At 36.4% G+C, this 20,720-nt stretch overlaps 1 protein-coding gene and 1 non-coding gene across 2 annotated transcripts in view; one reads left to right on the forward strand and one right to left on the reverse strand.

The window, feature by feature from the left end:
* Nucleotides 1-20,720, forward strand: part of NDUFAF2 (NADH:ubiquinone oxidoreductase complex assembly factor 2) — a 169,698-nt gene that overhangs the window by 93,200 nt on the left and 55,778 nt on the right. The window contains exon 2 of the mRNA XM_049648556.1: nucleotides 5,124-5,213. Coding sequence (XP_049504513.1) covers nucleotides 5,124-5,213 — 90 coding nt within the window. The remainder of the gene's footprint in view (nucleotides 1-5,123; nucleotides 5,214-20,720) is intronic.
* On the reverse strand, nucleotides 19,205-19,339 carry LOC125935889 (small nucleolar RNA SNORA23). The gene has a single exon (XR_007461868.1). It is a non-coding gene; the product is annotated as a small nucleolar RNA SNORA23 (small nucleolar RNA).

Below are 20,720 nucleotides of genomic sequence, written 5' to 3' on the forward strand. Positions count from 1 at the left end.
ATATATCACCAGACAGACTGATTTAGAAATATCACCTGGTTGCACTGATCACTGCCACTGGGGTAGAGGGCCAGACATGAGTCAGACAGAGAGGATCTTAAACTTGGCCATCTTACCACCATTTCTTCAAGCCAGAGGCTCTTGTCAGGCATCAGAAAAGTCTCAATCTTGTTTATTTGCAGGGGGGGAGAGCTATCTCAGAGATGTGGCACCTCAACCCAACCTCTTTTTCCACCCCAAAGTCACCTCCAAATGCATTAGTCTCCCCTTGCACTGTCCCTTGCACTACTTAGGCTGGAAGTAGATGGTTGGAAACATCACCAAGGATTATATGTGCTTATGGGTCACAACCAATATAGGCCTCCACCTTTAATTTGGTAATGGTAGAAGAAAATCCTGCCTCCATTGTGATAGATACCTAATGAGTTTTGAAGCTCCAAAATTTAAAAATTAAAGGCTGCCCAAATATATTCCCTGGCCTGTGAGGATGCATTAGGGAAGGAGCAGTGGTCTAGAAAAGGAGAGATGCCTAAGCCTGCTGTTTAATTCTTCAGGAGACTTGGTGTCACCTGTCTGTGACTGGCACCTGTCAAGGGTCTTACCTACAGGGTAACTAAGACCATAAGATGACAATATTTATAGGTACCAAATTAGAAATTTTGTAATTCCTAACCCAACCATCTTTTAATATGTAAGTCTTGTTCACCTTTCATATGTGTAAGAACACCCTATTTGCAGAGGAAAGGGGAATTATTTCCAAATAAAAACAAGACCAAAATCCTCTTCCATTATGGATGCTTACTGGAGCTCGTCTTTATCTTGATGGTTACAAAATGATGGTATTTCAGCTCTGGCCCTTGTTCTATACATTTATTATTCAGCACTGTGGTAAAGCAATAGCTCTTTTATCTCCCCCAATTTATTTTTTTTATCCATCTATTTATCTATATCTTTTAGTGGTTTGGCTTTATGGATTCCTTTGTTTTCCTAGTAGAACATTTAGTTCTCAAGCATTTTGCTCTCAGGATCTCTTTCACTCTTCACAGTTATTGACAGAGCTTTGTTTATAAGATATGTATTAATATTTATATTGAAACTAAAACCAAATTTTTAATTATTTTAATATTCTTTAAAATTAAAACTAGTAAACCTATTACATAAAGAAAATATTTTTTGTTGTTTACATAAAGAATATATATTTTATTTATTTATTTATTTATTTATTCATTCATTCATTCTTTTGAGAGAGAGAGAGAGAGAGTGTGCGTGCACGTGCCCTGGTAGGGGCAGAGGGAGAGGAAAAGAGAGAATTTTAAGCAGGCTTCACACCTAGGGCAGAGCCTACTGTAGAGCTCAATCTCAGGATCATGAGATCATGACTTAAGCTGGAATCAGGAGTTAGATGCTTAACTGGCTGAGCCACCCAAATTTTTGGCGACCCCCCAAAAATATATTTTTGATCAGAAATAATGATACATACCCAAACAGAAACATTTAGAGAAAGGGGTAGCATTGCTTTATGTTTTACAAATCTCCCTGATGTCTAACTTAATAAAAGGTAGCTGGATTTTTTCATATCTGCTTCTTTATTCAGTCTGTTGGTATATCACATACATGTAGCTTCTAGAAAACTCTATGTTCACAAAGAATGGAAGTGAAAAAGGCAAATAATGTTCTTAGTATTGTTACTAAAATAGTGTTGGCCTCTCATTCCCTTTAAAAAGGTAACATATTGTTGGGGTGCCTGGATGGCTCAGTCAGTTGAGCGTCCGACTTTGGCTCAGGTCATGATCTCACAGTTGGTGAGTTCAAGCCCCACATCGGGCTCTGTGCTGACAGCTCAGAGCCTGGAGCCTGCTTCGGATTCTGTGTCTCCCTCCCTCTACCCCTTCCCCGCTCATGCTCTCTCTCTGTCTCTCAAAAATGAATAAATGTTGAAAAAAAAAAGGTAAAATATTGTCATTTCTGCTATCTTTAAATCCATATACCACTGACCATTATGATCCATTTGGAGTCAAACTTTTGTTTTGGCTGGTTTTTTTAAATTTTTTTATTATTATGTTTATTTATTTTGAGAGAGAGAGAGAGACAGAGTACGAGTGGGGGAGGGGCAGAGAGAGAGGGAGACAGAATCTGAAGCAAGGTTCTAGGCTCTGAGCTGTCAGCACACAGCCTGACATGGGGCTGGAACCCATGAGTGTGAGATCATGCCCTGAGTCGAAGTCAGATGCTCAACCAACTGAGCCACCCAGGTGCCCCTGTTTTGACTGTTTTATTAAAGCTGTTGTTTTACTATTAATTACATTAAAGTAATTAAATATAATTAAAATTGTGCATTGTTTTACATAATAATCCTCACTGAGCACCAGTGTCAATTGTTTATTGTTGTATTAGGACTTATTAAGCCAATACGTGTATTAGATTAATGTTTTTGTTGTCAAATTAATTTTTAAATGTAAATTAGACCCTAAAGTTTTTGCACCTGACCAGGTACTTAAATTTGATCTGTTTGTAAAGATGGAAATTTTTTGCTGTGATAAGTAGGATTATCTTTACAACTATTACACGAAAGCATATTAGTACAAATAAGTGTACAATTTGTGTATAATTTCTTACTCAGTGAGAGGGATAGACTTCATTCCCAGTTCTTAAAAATTATGGAAGTAGGACTTATTACAAAGAATGGAGTAGTTTTAAAACAATTTATTTGGGGGCAAGAACTTACATCTGATTACAAAAAATTTATTCAATAAACTAATAGCCTTATTTTGTATATGTAATTTTTTATATATCTTTGATGTCTTCTATTTATAAATAAGATTTTCTCAGCACTTATCAAGGAATTAGCTAAACTAACTCATGTGTTACTCTGTCTTTTCATTTATACACAAATAAGTATTGCTTATGATTTTTAAAAATCTTGGGAGACCTTAAATTGATAGACCTAAGAGATAAGAGATAGGAGGTTAATTTTTTTATCACAGACATTGAAATATACTTGTATTATATATGCCTTTAGTGGTGGTACTGAGACTGGTAAACCTCTTTATCCTCTTCTCTGCTAAATTTTTTGATGAACATTTAAAAGCTTATAGAACACACACCTACCTTCAGAAGACAATTTGTTAGCATTTTGTGTTTTAGATGGTAGTTTTCCTTTCTGTACTTGTGATTGCTAAAAGGACATATATCTTCATATTCAGATGAGAGCTATATGAAGGCACAGGTATTTTGATTCTTCCAAACATTTTAAAAATTGTCATGTAAACATACTTTAGTGTATGCTAAATTTATGATAACTTTTGTTATTACCTGTTTATATATATAGATACAAATAGCATTTTAGTAAAGACACTTAGATATTTTGAGCCTCTACTATGAGAGTAATGCACCTCTCATTGTTACAGGCTCCTTTGACTCTTGTCCCTACAACTAGAGGCTTTACTGCTAATACCTTGACTTACTGTTAATTTATTGGGTAAGGTAAGCAAAAGGTTAGAGCCTCTGTGTTAAGATTAAATCAGCTTGATTCAGTAAGTCCATAATGAAATGCAGAATTTCCCTAACCCCATACTTCCCAGTTATTACCTATTGATGGCTTGTCCATGAAATCTCAGCCTTTCACTTATTATTACTAAGGCAAAGGAAATAGCACTAGTCACTCATTCTTCTTAGGCTATCCTTTTGTGGCTTCCTTTTTCCTGCATACTCACTCCAAGGAATTTCCTTGGTCTGCAATTGAAGGAATTTTTAGTTGGTAGAATTTCAGGCAGAGATTTGCAACAAGGTCATTTTGCTTAATTATGTCATTCAGTCTATTTAGCATAGTGTAAGGTTGGTCATGGAGTGGGAAGAGAAAGTAGTATTTTGTAAAGGCCAGATTTCTCTCCCTGACTAGTGTAATTATTGTTAAGCCATGCTCCTCCCCTTATACTTACTCACCATGGTCTTCTCTGTTTCAGCTTGCATTCCCTGAGTAGGCAGGCACACTCACTAACTTTTGGGAATTACCAACTTCACCTGGTTTCCCTAGGCTCAAAGGCTCACTGAGAAGTGAACATGTTTTGAAACCACCAGTTTGACAAAGCTGCTTTGAAGGATATAATTGAGACTGTGGAAACAGAAGAAAATAGCAGATAGTTTTATATCTTTTATATGAACCTAAAATACCTGTTAATCAAATTTTTATTATTGAGAAAAGTAAGCCTATTGCATTCTCATCCCATCCCTGATTCCTCTACACCTTTTTCTTTACTGCTCCATTTGCTTTCTTGTTTCTACACTGCTACCATCCTGTACCAGTGTGATCTCACATTCGTAATTCCCCAGTTTTTGCCTTCTTAATTTAGATCCGGTAAAACGTAATCACTCACATAGGTCATAGAATCGAACCCATGAGTTGGTTCCCTTGGGTTTGCCAGTATACTGTGGCGGTGGGGTGGCAGCAGGATCTTGTGGTTCCTTACATAGTAGGGGGTGTGAGTAGCTGTTCCCTTGGGCAGTCATAGCAGCCGCTGGCACCTCTAATACAAATACTTGTAGAATTTGAAGGAGTTGAACACTGTTGATTATTAAAATGGTTTTTTGTATGTATTTCTTTTTGGCCATTTGTGCCCTAAGATTAATTAGTTCCTTTTTTTTTTTTTTTAAACAAAATCTACATTTATTCTACCAAAATTAATTTTGCATGCTATGGTAGAAAATTTAAAATTTTTGTAGTAAGTTTAGAATTTGCTTTTTCTTTAAAAAATTTTTTTTTTCTTGTTTATTTTAGAGACAGAGAATAGAGCACAGGCAGGGTCGGGGCATAGAGAGAGGGAGACAGAATCTGAAACAGGCTCCAGGCTCTGAGCTGTCAAGCAGAGAGCCTGACATGGGGCTCGAACCCATGAACCATGAGATCATAACCTGAGCTGAAGTCGGACGCTCAATGAACTGAGCCACCCAGGCCCCTAGAATTTGCTTTTTCTAACAAAACTAACTCTAAATGGAATCTCTTCTTTGTCCTGATAATTATTTTACCAAATGAGGAGGTGTGAAATATCCAAAGAGAAAATATTACTTGTAGTAACTACTGTGTCATGACTTCCTTTAAAAATAAGGTAATCACTTTTGTCTTGTAGGACAGACTATTCGAGAGAAAAGAATTATAGAAACAGCAAATAAAAGAGAAGTCGACTATGAAGTAGGGGACATCCCAACAGAATGGGAAGGTAAGTTTGTGTTTTTACTAGTATCTTCTGGAAGGCAAATTGTTTATACAAAATTAACAGAAGCAGGTATAATTGTATGTTTATTCTTTTTACAAAAATTTTAGTAATCCGAATCCATGACCTTTTTTAAAGATATTCCATTTCTTTGAACATTGTGAAGGTGTCACACTTTAGTAAGGAAACACATATACAGTGAAAGGAACTTTTTAAAAAAAATTTTTTTATGTTTATTTATTTTTGAGAGAGAGATAGAGTGTGAGCAGGGTAGGGGAAGAGAGAGAGGGAGACACAGAATCCAAAGCAGGCTCCATGCTCTGAGCTGTCAACACAGAGCCCGACGTGGGGCTCAAACCACGAGCCGTGAGGTCATGACCTGAGCCAAAGTTGGAGGCCCAACCGACTGAGCCACCCAGGCGCCCCCAGTGAAAGGAGCTTTTAAACATTAGCAGAGCTGGTACTAGGGTGAGCTGAGCAAAGCTCCTATAATACAAACTTGACAGAGGCACTCACTTTCATGTGCTGACTGTGCAGTCGCACACTCCCAGAGTTCAAATATTGTTTCTGGCACAGAATACCTACATGAACTTGGGAAAGTAAATTCATTCTTCTCAGTCTTAGTTTACTCTTTTATAAACTGTGAATAATACTTGCTGTTACCATCTGGAATATTTGCTTAACTTAAAATGACCCTGTTAGCTCATCCTCTGTTAAGACAAGGATGGACACTTGATCCCTATCAGGACTTTGGAATTAAGATAAGAGATCAAAGTGAGATATAACAGTAGCAGTCAGTCTTTCAGTATGGCTGGAACAAAAACATATGATTATGGGTAGTTATCTTCAATCTACTATCTAAGCTTTGTTGCAGGAAAAGCTGATCTATTAAGAAGAAAATGGAAACCAGTCTGCAAAAAGAAATAGTGAGACAGAATGTTTCCTAAGTTTCCTGAAAGTTTCCAGTCCTCTCTTCGATTTCTATCTAAATGTAGTTCAGCTGCATATCTGCCTTTGAGTATTAGTGCTACCCCATATCCTTGTTCTAAATTTTCCCTTTTCCCTTACCAGTTCTTTGCCTAGTACCTGACACATGCTAAATGTTCAGTAAATATATATTGAATACGTGAAATCCAGCTTGAATTAGCTTTTGTTATTTGCATCTAAAAGAGCTTTACCTAGAATACCAATATCTATCTTTTTCTTTCTGATTATACTAATATTTATATCACATATCACTTACCCAGTATTTACTTGTCTACCTGGTATTATAATCATTGTTTATAATCATTGCTGTTTATAATCATTGTTTATAATTATTATAATGTTTTTTTAAAATTTTTTTAAATGTTTATTTATTTTGGAGAAAGAGACAGAGTGCAAGAAGGGGAGGGGCAGAGAGAGAGGGGATACAGAATCTGAAGCAGGCTCCAAGCTCTGAGGCGCCAGCACAGAGCCTGACATGGGGCTCAAACCCACAAACTGTGAGATCATGACCTGAGCCGAAGTCAGATGCTCAACCGACTGAGCCACCCAGGCACCCCATGATCATTATAATGTTTAATCATCACAACAATCCTATGAGGTAGACACTGTAATTATACCCATTTAATAGGGAATCTAAGGTCTAGAAAGATTAGATATACTGCCTATGTTATACGGCTACAAACTGCAAACAGTAGACCTACTGCATCCTGGCAGGTGAAGCATACTCTACTTGTGATAACTATAGGCATTAAGTTACTTTTATGCCAGTATGTGAGTATAAATATTTCTTTGGGATTATCTTTTCTGTTTTACCTTATTAGCTTTGAAAATATCAGAACTATGAGAAAAGAACATAAAAATGGGTAGAGACCAGAGATTTTTTGAAGAAATGCAGAATATAAACTGACAACTTCTAGCAGTAATAATTGAGATTTTTTTATTCTAACAGACTTTCCAATGTTATGAGCTACATTCACAATTCTTAAATAATGCCTGTACCTCCTTATGAGTCTATTTTATCATTTTTTCCAAAAATAGTATAGAGTTAAAATGTTTATAAAAATAGAGTTACAAATAAACAAATAGGTATTGACTCGTTTTTCAAAAACTTTGAGACTTTCAAGGAATTAAAATGAAGTTCTAATGATTTTTTTAATGTTTATTTTTATTTTTGAGAGAGAGAGAGACAGAGACAGAGCACAAGCTGGGGAGGAGCAGAAAGAGAATCCAAAGCAGGCTCCAGGCTCCAAGCTGTCAGCACAGAGCCCAACACAGGGCTCGAACCCATAAACCATGAGATCATGACCTGAGCCGAAGTTGGATGCTTAATTGACTCAGTCACCTAGGAATCCCAGTTCTAATGCTTTTTATGGCTTTGTCCTGATCCAGTAATTCAGCATAAGTATCCTGTGAGTCTTACCCTTAACATAAATGTATCAACCAAACACTGAAACTAAAATTATTCTTATAGTGGTACATATCAATTAAATGTAAAAAATAATTCCATACCATGAAAAAGTAAAGTAAAATAAGACACACAACACCCTATATTAAAAAAAAGAAAGGAAAGAGAAAGAAAACTTTTAAAGTAAATAGTGTCAACACCAAATGAATCTAAAGTATTTTCAGATCCAGATGAATATTTGTCAATTATTAGTAGAGTAGCGGTCCCCAAAATGTATGGGGGATACGTATTAGATGGATGCACTCTTCATTCATTCATTCTTTTAGTAAATATCTGTGGCAGACCTCTGCATTCATAGAGTTTACTTTCTGGACTGGGAGAGTAGGTGGGAGAAAGACAATAAACCAGACAAATAACTACATAGTATGTTAATGGCCACAGAAAATAAAACAGGAGAGAGGAAATAGGGAGTGTTGGGGAGAGTTTTACAGTTTTAAATACTGTAATGAAAAGGCATTACTGAGGAAATGACTTGGAATAAAGGCAGAAGAAGGAGCTGGTTATGCAGATAAGTAGTAGAGGAGCATTCCTGGAGAGTGAGTGCAAAAGCCCTGAGGCAGGAGCATGCTCAGATATTTAATGAACAGCAAGGAAGCCAGTGTGATTGGAACAGAACCAGAGGGAAATTAATATATGAAGTTAGAAAAGTAAGAGTATACCCAGTCTTGTAGGACCTTATAGATAATTTAAGGACCCTGGCTTTTACTCTGAGTGAGATTGAATGCCATGGAAGGTTTTGAAAAGAGTAGTCATATGCTTTGTTATATTTAACAGCATCACTCTGGCTGCTGCACTGCAGAGACTTAAGAGGGCACAGGCAAAACATGGAGACAGGAGGCTCCTAATAATTTAGGCAAGGAGTAACTGTGACTTGAACCAGAGTAGGGGTGGGAGTGGGAAGAAGTAGTCGCATTCTGGGTCTTGTAAAAGCAGACCCAGTGGGATTTGCTGATAGATTGGATATGGAATGTAAGAGAAAGGAGAGCAGTCAGTGATGCCTTTTAAGCTCTTGGCCTCACCTGGAAAAATGGACTGTTTTTCTATGCTGTTGACTCTGAGGGCAATCCTGTGGGAGGAGCAAGTTGGGGCGGGGGGAATGAGATCAATTTTGGAAATGTTAAGTTTGAGATATCTATTAGACATCGAAGGAGAGATAGTAAGTTGTATATAAGCCAAGAATTTAGTGGAAAATTCTGGGCTAGAGATTAAATTTGGGAGTTGACAGCTAATAAATGGTGTTTAGCGTTGGGAGACTGGGTGAGTTCACAAAGAGAATAAGTGTAAAGAGAAGATGAGAAGTTCAGAGACTGTCCTGTCGACTGCTCCAGGGTTTAGAGACAGTGAAGACAAGAAAGAAGCATCCAGAAAAGGAGAAAGAAGAAGAAAAAAAAGGAGGAGGAGGAGGAGGAGGAGAAAAGTTTCATGTGCTGGAAGCTAATTTTCAAGGAGGATGGTTCAACCATTTAATGGTTCAACCATTAAATGAAGCTTGAGAATTAACTCTTTGCTTTAGGAACAAAGGACTCCATGATCCTGCCAAAAAATAGTGTGTAGGGTGTTAGGAACAAAAGCCTGATAAAGAAAGGATAGCAAAAGAATATTTGGAGGGAATGAGTATAGACAATGCTTATGAGGAATTTGTGTGTAAAAGGGAATGAGTTTTGAGGCAGACCCTGGGTAGGAAAGTAAAGAGAGCAATTTTATGTTTTATTGTTTAAAAATTTTTTGATGTTTATTTCTTTTTGAGAGAGAGAGAGCCAATGCAAGTGGGGGAGGGACAGAGAGAGAGGGGACAGAGTATCCAAAATGGACTCCACGCTGACAGCAGAGAGCCCGATGTGGGGCTTCCACTCAGGTATTGTGAGATCATGACCTGAGCCTAGGTCAGATGCTTAACTGCCTGAGCCACCCAGATGTCCCTATGTTTTGTTGTGTTATAAAGATAGGAGAAGTAACCAAATTATTTATTTCTAAGAATAGAATTTAGTGATTCATCACTTACATATAACACCTAGTGCTCATCCCAACAGGTGTCCTCCTTAATGCTCCTCACCCTTTTAGCCCCTCTCCCCACCCAATCACCCAATACTCTGCCAATAACCCTCAGTTGGTTCTCTGTATTTAACAGTCTCTTATGGTTTTTCTCCATGTCTGTCTTTATATTATTTTTGCTTCCCTTCCCTTATGTTTATCTGTTTTGTTTCTTAAATTCCACATATGAGTGAAATCATATGATATTTGTCTTTCTCTGATGGACTTATTTCGCTTAGCATAATAATCTCTAGTTCCATCAACATTGTTGCAAATGGCAAGGTTTCATTCTTTTTGACTGCCAAGTAATACGTGTGTGTGTGTGTGTGTGTGTGTGTGTGTGTACCACATCTTCTTTATTCATTCATCAGTCGATGAACATTCGGGCTCTGTCTATACTTTGGGCTGTTGTTGATAGCACTACTATAAAGATTGGAGTGCATGTGTCCCTTTGAAACAGCACTCCTTTATCCTTTGGATAAACACCTAGTAGTGCAGTTGCTGGGGCGGAGGGTAGTTCTATTTTTAATTTTTTGAGGAAGTTCCATACTGTTTTCCAGAGTGGTTGCACCAGTTTGCATTCCCACCAGTGGTGCAAAAGGGTTCCTCTTTCTCCGCATCCTTGCCAACATCTGTTGTTGCCTGAATTATTAATTTTAGCCATTCTGACAGGCGTGAGGTGGTATCTCATTGTGGTTTTAATTTGTATTTCCCTGATGATAAGTGATGTTGAGCATCTTTTCATGTGTCTGTGAGCCATCTGAATGTCTTCTTTCAAAAAGTGTCTGATCATGTATTTTGCCCATTTCTTCACTGGATTATTTGAGTTTGGTAAGTTCTTTATAGATTTTGGATACTAACCCTTTATCAGATAAGGTCATTTGCAGATATCTTCTCTCATTCCTTAAGCACTACCTTTTAGTTTTGCTGATTGTTTCCTTCATGGTGCAGAAGCTTTTTATCTTGATGAAGTCCCAATAGTTCATTTTTGCTTTGGTTTCCCTTGACTCTGGACACATGTCAAGTAAGAAGTTGCTGTGGTGGAGGTCAAAGAGGTTGGTACCCGTTTTCTCCTCTAGGATTTTGTTTTCATGTTTATTTTTGAGAGAGAGAGAGAGAAAGAGAGAGAGAGAGAATATGTGAGCTGGGAAGGGGCTGAGAGAGAAGGAGACACAGAATCTGAATCAGGCTGCAGGCTCTGAGTTGTCAGTACAGAGCCTGATGTGGGGCTTGAACTCACAAACCATGAGATCATGACCTGAGCTGAAGTCAGACACTGAACTGACTAAGCCACCCAGGCATCCCTCTCCTCTAGGATTTTAATGGCTTCCTGTCTTACATTTAGGTCTGTCATCCATTTTGAGTTTATTTTTGTGTATGGTATAAGAAAGTGGTCCAGGTTCGTTCTTCTGCATGTTGCTGTCCAGTTTTCCCAACACCATTTGCTGAAGAGACTTTTTTCATTGGATATTCTTTCCTCCTTTGTCAAAGATTAGTTGGCCATACGTTTGTGAGTCCATTTCTGGGTTCTGTATTCTGTTCCATTGATCTGAGTGTCTGTTCTTGTGCCAGTACCATACTGGCTTGATGATTACAGCTTTGTAATACATCTTGAAGTCCAGCATTATGATGCCTCCAGCCTTAGGTTTCTTTTTCGGGATTGTTTTGGCTATTCAGAGAAGTAACCAGATTTTTAAATAATGATGGGGAAGAACCAACCAAAAAGGAAGCATTAATAATGCAAGAGAGAGTGACCTTGAGGTGAGATGGAGTCTAGTACATATGTGAAAGAATTGGCCTTTGACAAGAGCATGGAAAGTTCATCAGTTGTAATAGCAAGAAAGTAGAGTATACAGCCATAGATACAGATAGGCACATAGATGTGATGGTGAGAATTTGTGTAAATTCCCTTTTGATTCCTCCAGATGAAGCACAGAATGGTTAAATAACTTCCTAAGTACAAACAGCAGCTGCAACCAAGACTTTAAAACAAAATATCTGTCCCTAAATCTTTACTCTCCATACTATATTGCCTACCTCATTGCATACTATGCATACTATTGCATATTATATTGCCTACCTCATTAATAACCTGGCTAATTCTTACTCTGAGTTTTAGAGCACACATTGACTCCTTTGGAACTCCTTTCTGACCCCACCTCTCACCTCCTAGTGCTATGTGGCATGCTCTTTTTTTTTCCCCCCATCTCACTTTATGGCTTCCCAAACATTAAACTTAAACCACTGTAGATTTTTCCATGTTACCTTATCTACCTCCTCTCCCCAGACTAAAAGACACTTTAGGTTACAGTTCTTACTGTGTTCATCATTGTAGTCTTAGGGCCTTGCTCAACACTTAACATAAAATAAGTGCAAGCTCAATCAATATCTGTTGAATGAATGAATTTTAAATTGAAAGTACATAAGGAAGAGATATTGGGGAGTTCTGCTGACTTGCTATAAATAGTCCATTTTGAAAAGAAACACACACAACAGCACGCCAGAGCAATTAGTTCCAAACGTATGGAGCACTTAGACAAAGTTTTAGTTATGGGAGATAGTATAGTGCTAGCTGTCCAACAGTCTTACAGTCTCAGGGAAGCTTTTGAGTTTCATCCATGGCTTAATGGATAGTTCTTACATAGAGCCTCTCAAAATCTCTATCCCCATAATTCAGATGACATTTTAGCTTCTAGTTTTGTTTCTTTTGTGTGTGTGTGTGTGTGGTTGTTTTTGGTAGCTTTAAGCTTGTTTGATATTGACAGTAATAAACATTGATGAGGACCCTAAAATACATGCCAAGTAGTGGGAAGAGACAGAAAGGCCCTGATCCAGCATTTCTTTCTGGTAGAAAGTTAAACTTTACTTATCAGACATATTTCTTAAAATATAAGAATAAAACCTCATAATAAGGTTAGGTAAAAATTACTTTTTAGATACATTAGACTAAACCTGTCTAATTAACACAATTAATAATGAACATCTCGGTATGTGATATGCACTTGTATTGCTTTAGTATTATTAATAATTGTTTAGCATGCTTTCTTAGGTTACAGGAATTCCCCACCAAACATTTTCAAAGTGAGCTTCATAAAATAATGGCCAGGACATAATATTATCCTCATCCCAGCATCAGAAGACCTAGGTCCTTAATCATTTGGGGCAAATCATATTACCTCTGTGTTTTTCATCTGTAAAATTAAAAGGCTCTATATGTGGGGCGCCTGGGTGGCTTGGTCGGTTAAGCGTCCGACTTCAGCTCAGGTCATGATCTCACAGTCCGTGAGTTCGAGCCCCGCGTCAGGCTCTGTGCTGACAGCTCAGAGCCTGGAGCCTGTTTCAGATTCTGTGTCTCCCTCTCTCTCTGCCCCTCCCCTGTTCATGCTCTGTCTCTCTCTGTCTCAAAAATAAATAAACGTTAAAAAAAAATTTTTTTTTAAATAATAAAATAAAATAAAAAAATAAAAGGCTCTATATGTGTCTGGTGTTCTATGATTATATGACTCTAGAAGTGTTTCTAATCAACTTATGCCCCAGCCCAGCATCTGGACCTACTGTTGAGCCAAATTGTTTGGCTGGGAATTACTGACAGTTCTTGGTGGTCTTCATCAGGTGATAGGATAGCTATATGTATTAGTGATCCACTGCTGCATAACAAATTACCCCAAAAGTCAAAGATCTAAAATAACAAGCATTTATTATCTCACAGTTTCTGTGGATCAGGATTCTAGGCATGGCTTACATGGATCTTCTGGCTCAATGTGTCTCACAAGGCTGCACTCAGTGTGTTGGCCTGGGCTGCAGTCATCTCAAGGCTCCTCTCAGGAATCATCCACTTGGAATCTCATTCACATGGTTATTGTCAGGCCCTAGAGGATCTACTTCCACACTCGCTCAAATGGGTATTGCCTGGCTTCATCTTTACTGGCTGTTTGACAGAGGGCCTTATTTCCTTGATAACTGTAGCTTTATAGTTCTTGATATCAGGTAATGTTAGTCTTACAACCTAATTATTCTTTTTTTGAAGATGTTTTGGCTATCCTATGTCCTTTGCATTTTCAAATGCATTTTAAAATGATCTTGGTAATTTTTGCAAAAATTCCTCCTAGGATGTTGGTTGGGATTGTGCTGAACCTATAGATCACTTTGCAAAGAACTTCTGACCCCTGGACATTATATTTCTCTTTATTTAATTTGGGCCTTCTTTAATTTCTAAATGATAATTTTTTAATGTCAATGTTTGATTGTTCATCATTATTATTATATAAATATGCAATTGGTATTTGTATATTGATCTTGTATTCTATGACTTTGCTAAGCTCAGTTATTAGTTATAATAGCTTTTTTGTCAATTTAATCAGATTTTATACCTAGAAGATCATGTTGTCTATGATTAAAGACATTTTTTCTTTCTTTCCAACCTGGATGCCTTTCACTTTTTAAATCTTATCTGCTTGCACTGACTAGGATTTCCAGTATACTGTTGATTAGAAGGAATGAGAATGGACATTCTTGCCTTGTTCCTGATATAGTATTCTTTTTATACATTGTTGATTGGTTTATCTAAACTTCTGTTTAATGTTTTCATATCAGGGTTCTTGAGGGATATTGGTTAGTAATTTTTTTTTTCTTGTAACATCATTGCTTGGTTTTGGTGTCAGGATAATGCTGGTCTCATGAAATTAGTTTGGATATATTCCTTCTTCAATATCCTGCAAAACTTTATGTAAAGTTAAAATTATTTTAAAAAATTTTTAAGGTTTATTTTTGAGAGAGAGAGAGAGTGCACATGTAAGTGGGGGAGGGGAAGAAAGAGAGAGATACAGAATCTGAAGCAGGCTTCAGTCTCTGAGCTGTCAGCACGGGGCCTGATGCAGGACTCAGACCCATGAACTGTGAGATCATGACCTGAGCCAAAGTCGGACCCTTAAGTGACTAAGCCACCCAGGTGCCCCGAGTTAAAATTATTTTTAAAAATATTTGATAGACTTTGCTATTGAAGCCATCGGGGCCTGGACTTTTCAACTACAAATTAAATTTATTATATTCAGGATAGTCAGGGTGTCTGTATCTTCTTGAATGACCTTTGGTAGCTTGTTTCTTTTAAAGGGTCTGTCCATTTCATCTAAGTTTCCAAATGTTTTGCATAAAACTGACCATAATATGTCCTTATCATCCTTTTAATATCTTTACAATCTATAGTGATGTCACATCTGTCATTCCTAGTTGTTATGGATGAATTGTGTCCCTCCAAATTCTATGTTGAAGCCTTAACCCCAGCACCTCAGACTGTATTTGAAGACTGCATTTGGAGATAGGGTCTTCAAAGAGGTAGTTAAGTTAAAGTAAGGCTATTAGGATGGGTCTTAATCCAATATGACTGGCATCCTTATAAGAAGAGGGGATTAGGACACATATATATACAGAGGGAATAACATGTGAAGACACAGGGAAAATAACAGCCATCTGTAAGCTGAGGGGAGAAACCTCAGAAGAAACTGACCTTGCTAACACCTTGATCTTAGACTTCTACCTTCCAGAATTGTGAAAAAATAAAAATAAATTCCTATTGTTTAATTGCCACTGGATCTTTGGCACTTTACTTTGCTCTCGCAGCCCTGAAACTAAACAGCAAAATAATATATTAGTATTGAGTATGTTTATGACTGAATTTTATTTCCTACTGTGGGTTATCAACTGTATCTCTGTTTTGTTACTTGCATGTCTGCTTTTGGTTTTGTAGACCATATCTTGACCATATCTATCTTTATATGATGTTTGCACTTCATATAGAGTATAAGAACCTTACAAAGGTGTACTGCCATTTCTCCCTTCTAAGATTTCTGTTTTTGTCATATATTTTAGTTCTACATGTTAGAAACTGCACACTACATCATTATTTTTATTTAAATAGTGAACTAGCATTTAGATAGATTTAATCAATAAGAAAAATATGACATATTTAATTCATATTTTTACCATTTCTAATGCTCTTTATTCCTTTTTTGTAGGTCCCGATTTCTATCTGCAATCATTTTCCTTTAGTATCTATGCCTTCCTTTAACATTTCTTTATATGTACGTCTACTGGCATTAAATTCTCTCAGCTTTCATATGTCTGAAATATATTTTTAAAGGTATTTCTCTTGTGGGGCACCTGGCTGACTCAGTTGGTGGAGTATGTGACTCTTGATCTTGGGGTCGTGAGTTCGAGCCCCATGTTGGGTGTAGAGATTACTTAAAAAATAAAATATTAAAAAAAAAAGATATTTCTCTGGTTCTAATGTTCTAGGTTGATAGGGTTTTTTTTTTTTCTTTTCAGTAGTGTAAAGCTACTTTACATGCTTTTTTTGTCAAGAAATCTGTTGTCCTGCTTTTCTTTATCCCTTTGTATGTAACATCTATTTTTTTTCTTCTGGTTGTTTCCAAGTTACTCTTTTTTAAACTGGTTTTCAGCCATTTGATTATGATGTGCCATCATATAGTCTCTTTTGTGCTTGAAGTTTCATGAGCTTCTTAGCCTTATGGATTTATAGTTTCCTTTAAATTTAGAAAAATTTCGGCAATTATTTCTTCAAATACTTTTCTTTGAGTCTCTTTCCATCCTTCCTTTTGGGAACTCCACTTACAATATTAGGCTATTTGAAGTTGTCTCACAGTTCACAAATGCTCTGTTCATTTGCGGAGGCTTTTACTCTTTGAGTTTTATTTTGTATGGTTTCTCTTATTGTATCTTCAAGTTCACTGATCTTTTCTTTTACAGTGTCAAATTCCTACCAATCCATCCAGAGTATTCCTCGTTTCAGGCATTGTAGTTTTCGTCTGAACAAGTTTGATAAGGGTCTGTTTTATATCCTCCATGTTTCTACTTAACCTCTTCAATCTGTCCTCTCTCTTTTTGAACATATGGAGTACAGTTATAACTGTTTTAATGTTCTTGTCTGCTAATTCTACCATCTGTGTCTGTTTTTAGTTGGTTAGTTGTTTTTTTTTTTTTTCTCTTCATTATGGGAAGTATTTTTCTGCTTCTTTGTTTGCTTTGCAATTTCTGATTGGATGTCAGGCATTTTAAATTTTTGCCTAGTTGAATACTAGATATTTTTATATTCCTATCTATATTATTGAGCTTTGTTCTGAGACACAGTTAAGTTACTTGGAAACAGTTTGATCCTTTCAGGGATAATCTTTCAAGATTTGTTAGGTAGGACTGGAACAGAATTTAATCTAGAACTATAATTCTGTATTGTTGATGGAAGTTGTTGCTGAGCACTCTCCTCTGCCCTGTCAATCATGAGGTTTTCCACTCTGGGTGCTGGAAATTAACATTACTCTTGCTCCTGTGTAAAATATGAATACTGTTTCTTCTGATCTTTTCAGGTGGTTCTTTTCCTGGTCTTAGAAGTTTCTCACTCACCTGAACTCATTAGTGCTCTGCTGAATACTTGATAGCAGCCCCCCTAACAATCTCCAGAGTTTGCTTTCTTTGAAGCTGTCTCCTGTCTGATAGTCTATCCTGTGAATTTTAGTCACTTTGGTCTCCCTAGACTCCCAGCTCCATTTCCATAACATAAGTAGTATTGTGGATTTTAGCAGGATCCCCTCCCCATGCAACAGCCTGGAAACTCTCAAAGGAGTAAGTGAGGCAATTGTAAGGGTAACCTTTGTTTGTTTGTTTGTTTGTTTTTTAACATTCTGAAGAGATCACTGTATTTCATTACTCGATGTCCACTGTTTTGAAAATTGTTGTTTCATGTAATTTGTTTCTCTTGCTCCATCTTGGCTAGAAGCAGAAGGCTGCTTTCTTTCAATTCGCTTAATGCATTTGAAATCCATTTATATATTTGCATGAATCAGCAGTTTATTCCTTATTATTGCTGAGTAGAATTTTATCATATTGATATACCAACTTACCCATTCACCAGCTGCAGGACATTTGGGTTGTTTACACTTTATAGCAATTATAAGTGGAACCACTATATAAATTAATATTCCTATTTAGGTATAAATATTTGAACATGAATTTTCATTTCATTCAGGTAACTACCTTGAGGTGGCATTTCTAAGTCATGTGGTAAGAATAAATTCAACTTAAACTGCTAAACTGGTTTTTAACGTCTATACCATTTAGCTTTCCCATTAATACTACATGGAAAGCTACAGAGGCTCCTCATCTTCCCTAGCCTTTAGTGTTGTCAGTGTTACTAGATTCGTGTTGTAGTGTCTCACTGTGGTTTTAATTTTTATTTCTCTAGTGACTGGTCATGCTGATCATCTTTCATGATATTTGCCATCTGTATATCTTCCTTGCTATAGCGTATGTTCATATCTTTTTGCCGACAAATTTTTTATTTGGTTGGGTTTTTTTTCTAATTGTTTACCTTGGAGGGTTCCTTACATATGCTCAATACAATTCCGCATATATGTGATTTGCAAATATTTTTTCCCAGTCTGTGACTTGTTTTTCAATTCTTTTGACAGTGCCCCTTAGAGAGCACACATTCATAATTGTAATGAAGTCCAATTCATCATTTTTTTTTCTTTTATGTATCATCATTTTGGTGTTACAAGAAAATTTTGCTTAACCCAAGGTCATGAATATTTTCTCCTGTGGTTTCTCCTAAAATTTTATGGTTTGGGGCTTTATATCTACATCAGTGATCATTTTGAATCTATTTTTTGTGAATGGTATAAATACAATTTCATTTATATGGATATCCACTTTTTTCCAGTATTATTTTTTATCGGGTTAAAATGCACATGGCATAAAATATACCATCTTACCCATTTTTAAGTGTACAGTTCAATGATATTAAATACATTGACCTTATTGTGTAGCCACTACTAACATCTATCTTCATATCTCTTTTCATCTCATAAAACCAACTCTATACCATTAAACAATAATTCTCCCATTCTTCCTTAACCTTACCCAGCCCCTGGAAACCATCATTATACTCTGACTTTATGATTTTGATTACTCTCCCAGAACTATTTTTGAAATGACCATCCTTTTCTCACTGTTTCTGCACCTATGTCAAAAATAGGTTTCTATATAGGTGTGGTCTATTTCTGTCTTCTCTATTCTGTCCATGGATCTGTGTCTGTCCGTTTCTCAATGCCACACTGACTTGATTACTGAGACTTTGTAGTAAGTCTTGAAATAGGTAAGTTGAATTCTCCAACCTCTTTTTCAAAATTGTTTTGGATACATTGTTTTGGATACTTTGGACCCTTTTGTGAGTATATATGACTTTTAGTATCAACTTACAATTGTTACCCAAAAATCCTTCCAGAATTTTGACTGGGAATGCATTGAATTTATAGATCAGTTTGGAGAGGATTGAGCCTTCTATGAACACAGCATATTCTCTCCTTAGGTCTTCCTTCATTGTTTCATCTGAAGTTTTTAGCTTATAGATCTTGCACATATTTTATTAAAATAAAACCTAAGTGCTCCTTTTTTAATACTAGAAAGCTTAGCATTTATTCATTAAAGCACACAGGAAATCAACTCAATTCAAATAAAATGATATTGTACTAGGATTCCAGCTTACTCTTTGGCTATGTGTTTATGGGAATAGCAAGATCTGGATACAAAGCACAGACAGACACTGCCATCAGACACAGATGAAAGCTACACACATTATAGCAGCTGTTCCCAAATGTTAATTTTTAGGGGCTATTGCTAATTGTTTTTTATTTCAACTTCACATTATTCATTGATAATACATAGAAATACAATTGATTTTTGTATATCAACTATGTATGTACTTTACCCAACTTTGCTAGACTCATTTATTTTAGTTTATATTTGGGGGATCGTCTACATAAACAATTTGTATTCTTTCTATTTACTCTATTCTAATGTATTTTTTTTCTTGCCTTCCTTTCCTGACAAGGACCTCCATGACATTGATGATTAGAAATACTGAAAGTGGGAACACCTGGGTGGTTCATTCAGTTAAGCATCCAACTCTTGGTGTCAGCTCAAGTCATGATCTCATGATTCATGAGTTTGAGCCCCACATCTGGCTCTGTGCTGACAGTGTAGAGCCTGCTTGGGATTCTCTCTCACGCTCTCTCTGTCCCTCCCCTGCTTGCTCTCTATTTCTCTGTCTCCAAATAAATAAATAAACATTTCAAAACGTAAGTAAAAAAATAGTGAAAGTGAACAGTCTTGCCTTTTTCTTAATCTTAGAGGGAAAGCATTCCGTTTCTCGCTATTAAATTTAATGTTAGCCAAATGGAATACTACGTGGCAATGAGAAAAAATGAAATATGGCCTTTTGTAGCAACATGGATGGAACTGGAGAGTGTGATGCTAAGTGAAATAAGCCATACAGAGAAAGACAGATACCATATGGTTTCACTCTTATGTGGATCCTGAGAAACATAACAGAAACCCATGGGGGAAGGGAAGGAAAGAAAAAAAAAAAAAAAAAAGAGGTTAGAGTGGGAGAGAGCCAAAGCATAAGAGACTGTTAAAAACTGAGAACAAACTGAGGGTTGATGGGGGGTGGGAGGGAGGGGAGGGTGGGTGATGGGTATTGAGGAGGGCACCTTTTGGGATGAGCACTGGGTGTTGTATGGAAACCAGTTTGACAGTAAATTTCATATATTAAAAAATAAAAAAATAATAAAAATTAAAAAAAAAAAAAAGAATTCTTGATGATAATGTACATCTGAAACTAATATAACACTGTATATTAATTGTACTTGAATAAAAAAATAAAATAACATTCCTTAAAAAAAAAAAAAAATTTAATGTTAGCCAGAAATTTTTACGTAGATGCTTTCCATCAGATCAAGAAAACTCTCTTTTCTTCCTAGATTGCTGGAAGTTTTTATTATGAATGATGTTGGATTTTCTCTTTTTTTCTGCATTTATTGGCTTGAATTTTATCATTATTCTTCATTTTATTAATATAGTTGATTACATTGATTTTTTTTTATTATCTCTCGCTTTTTTATTGTGATAAAAGATACATGACATAAAAAGTTCCATTTTTGCCATTTTTAAGCATGTAGCTC

This window comes from Panthera uncia (genome assembly GCF_023721935.1).
Source record: "Panthera uncia isolate 11264 chromosome A1 unlocalized genomic scaffold, Puncia_PCG_1.0 HiC_scaffold_17, whole genome shotgun sequence".
NCBI lineage: Eukaryota > Metazoa > Chordata > Mammalia > Carnivora > Felidae > Panthera > Panthera uncia.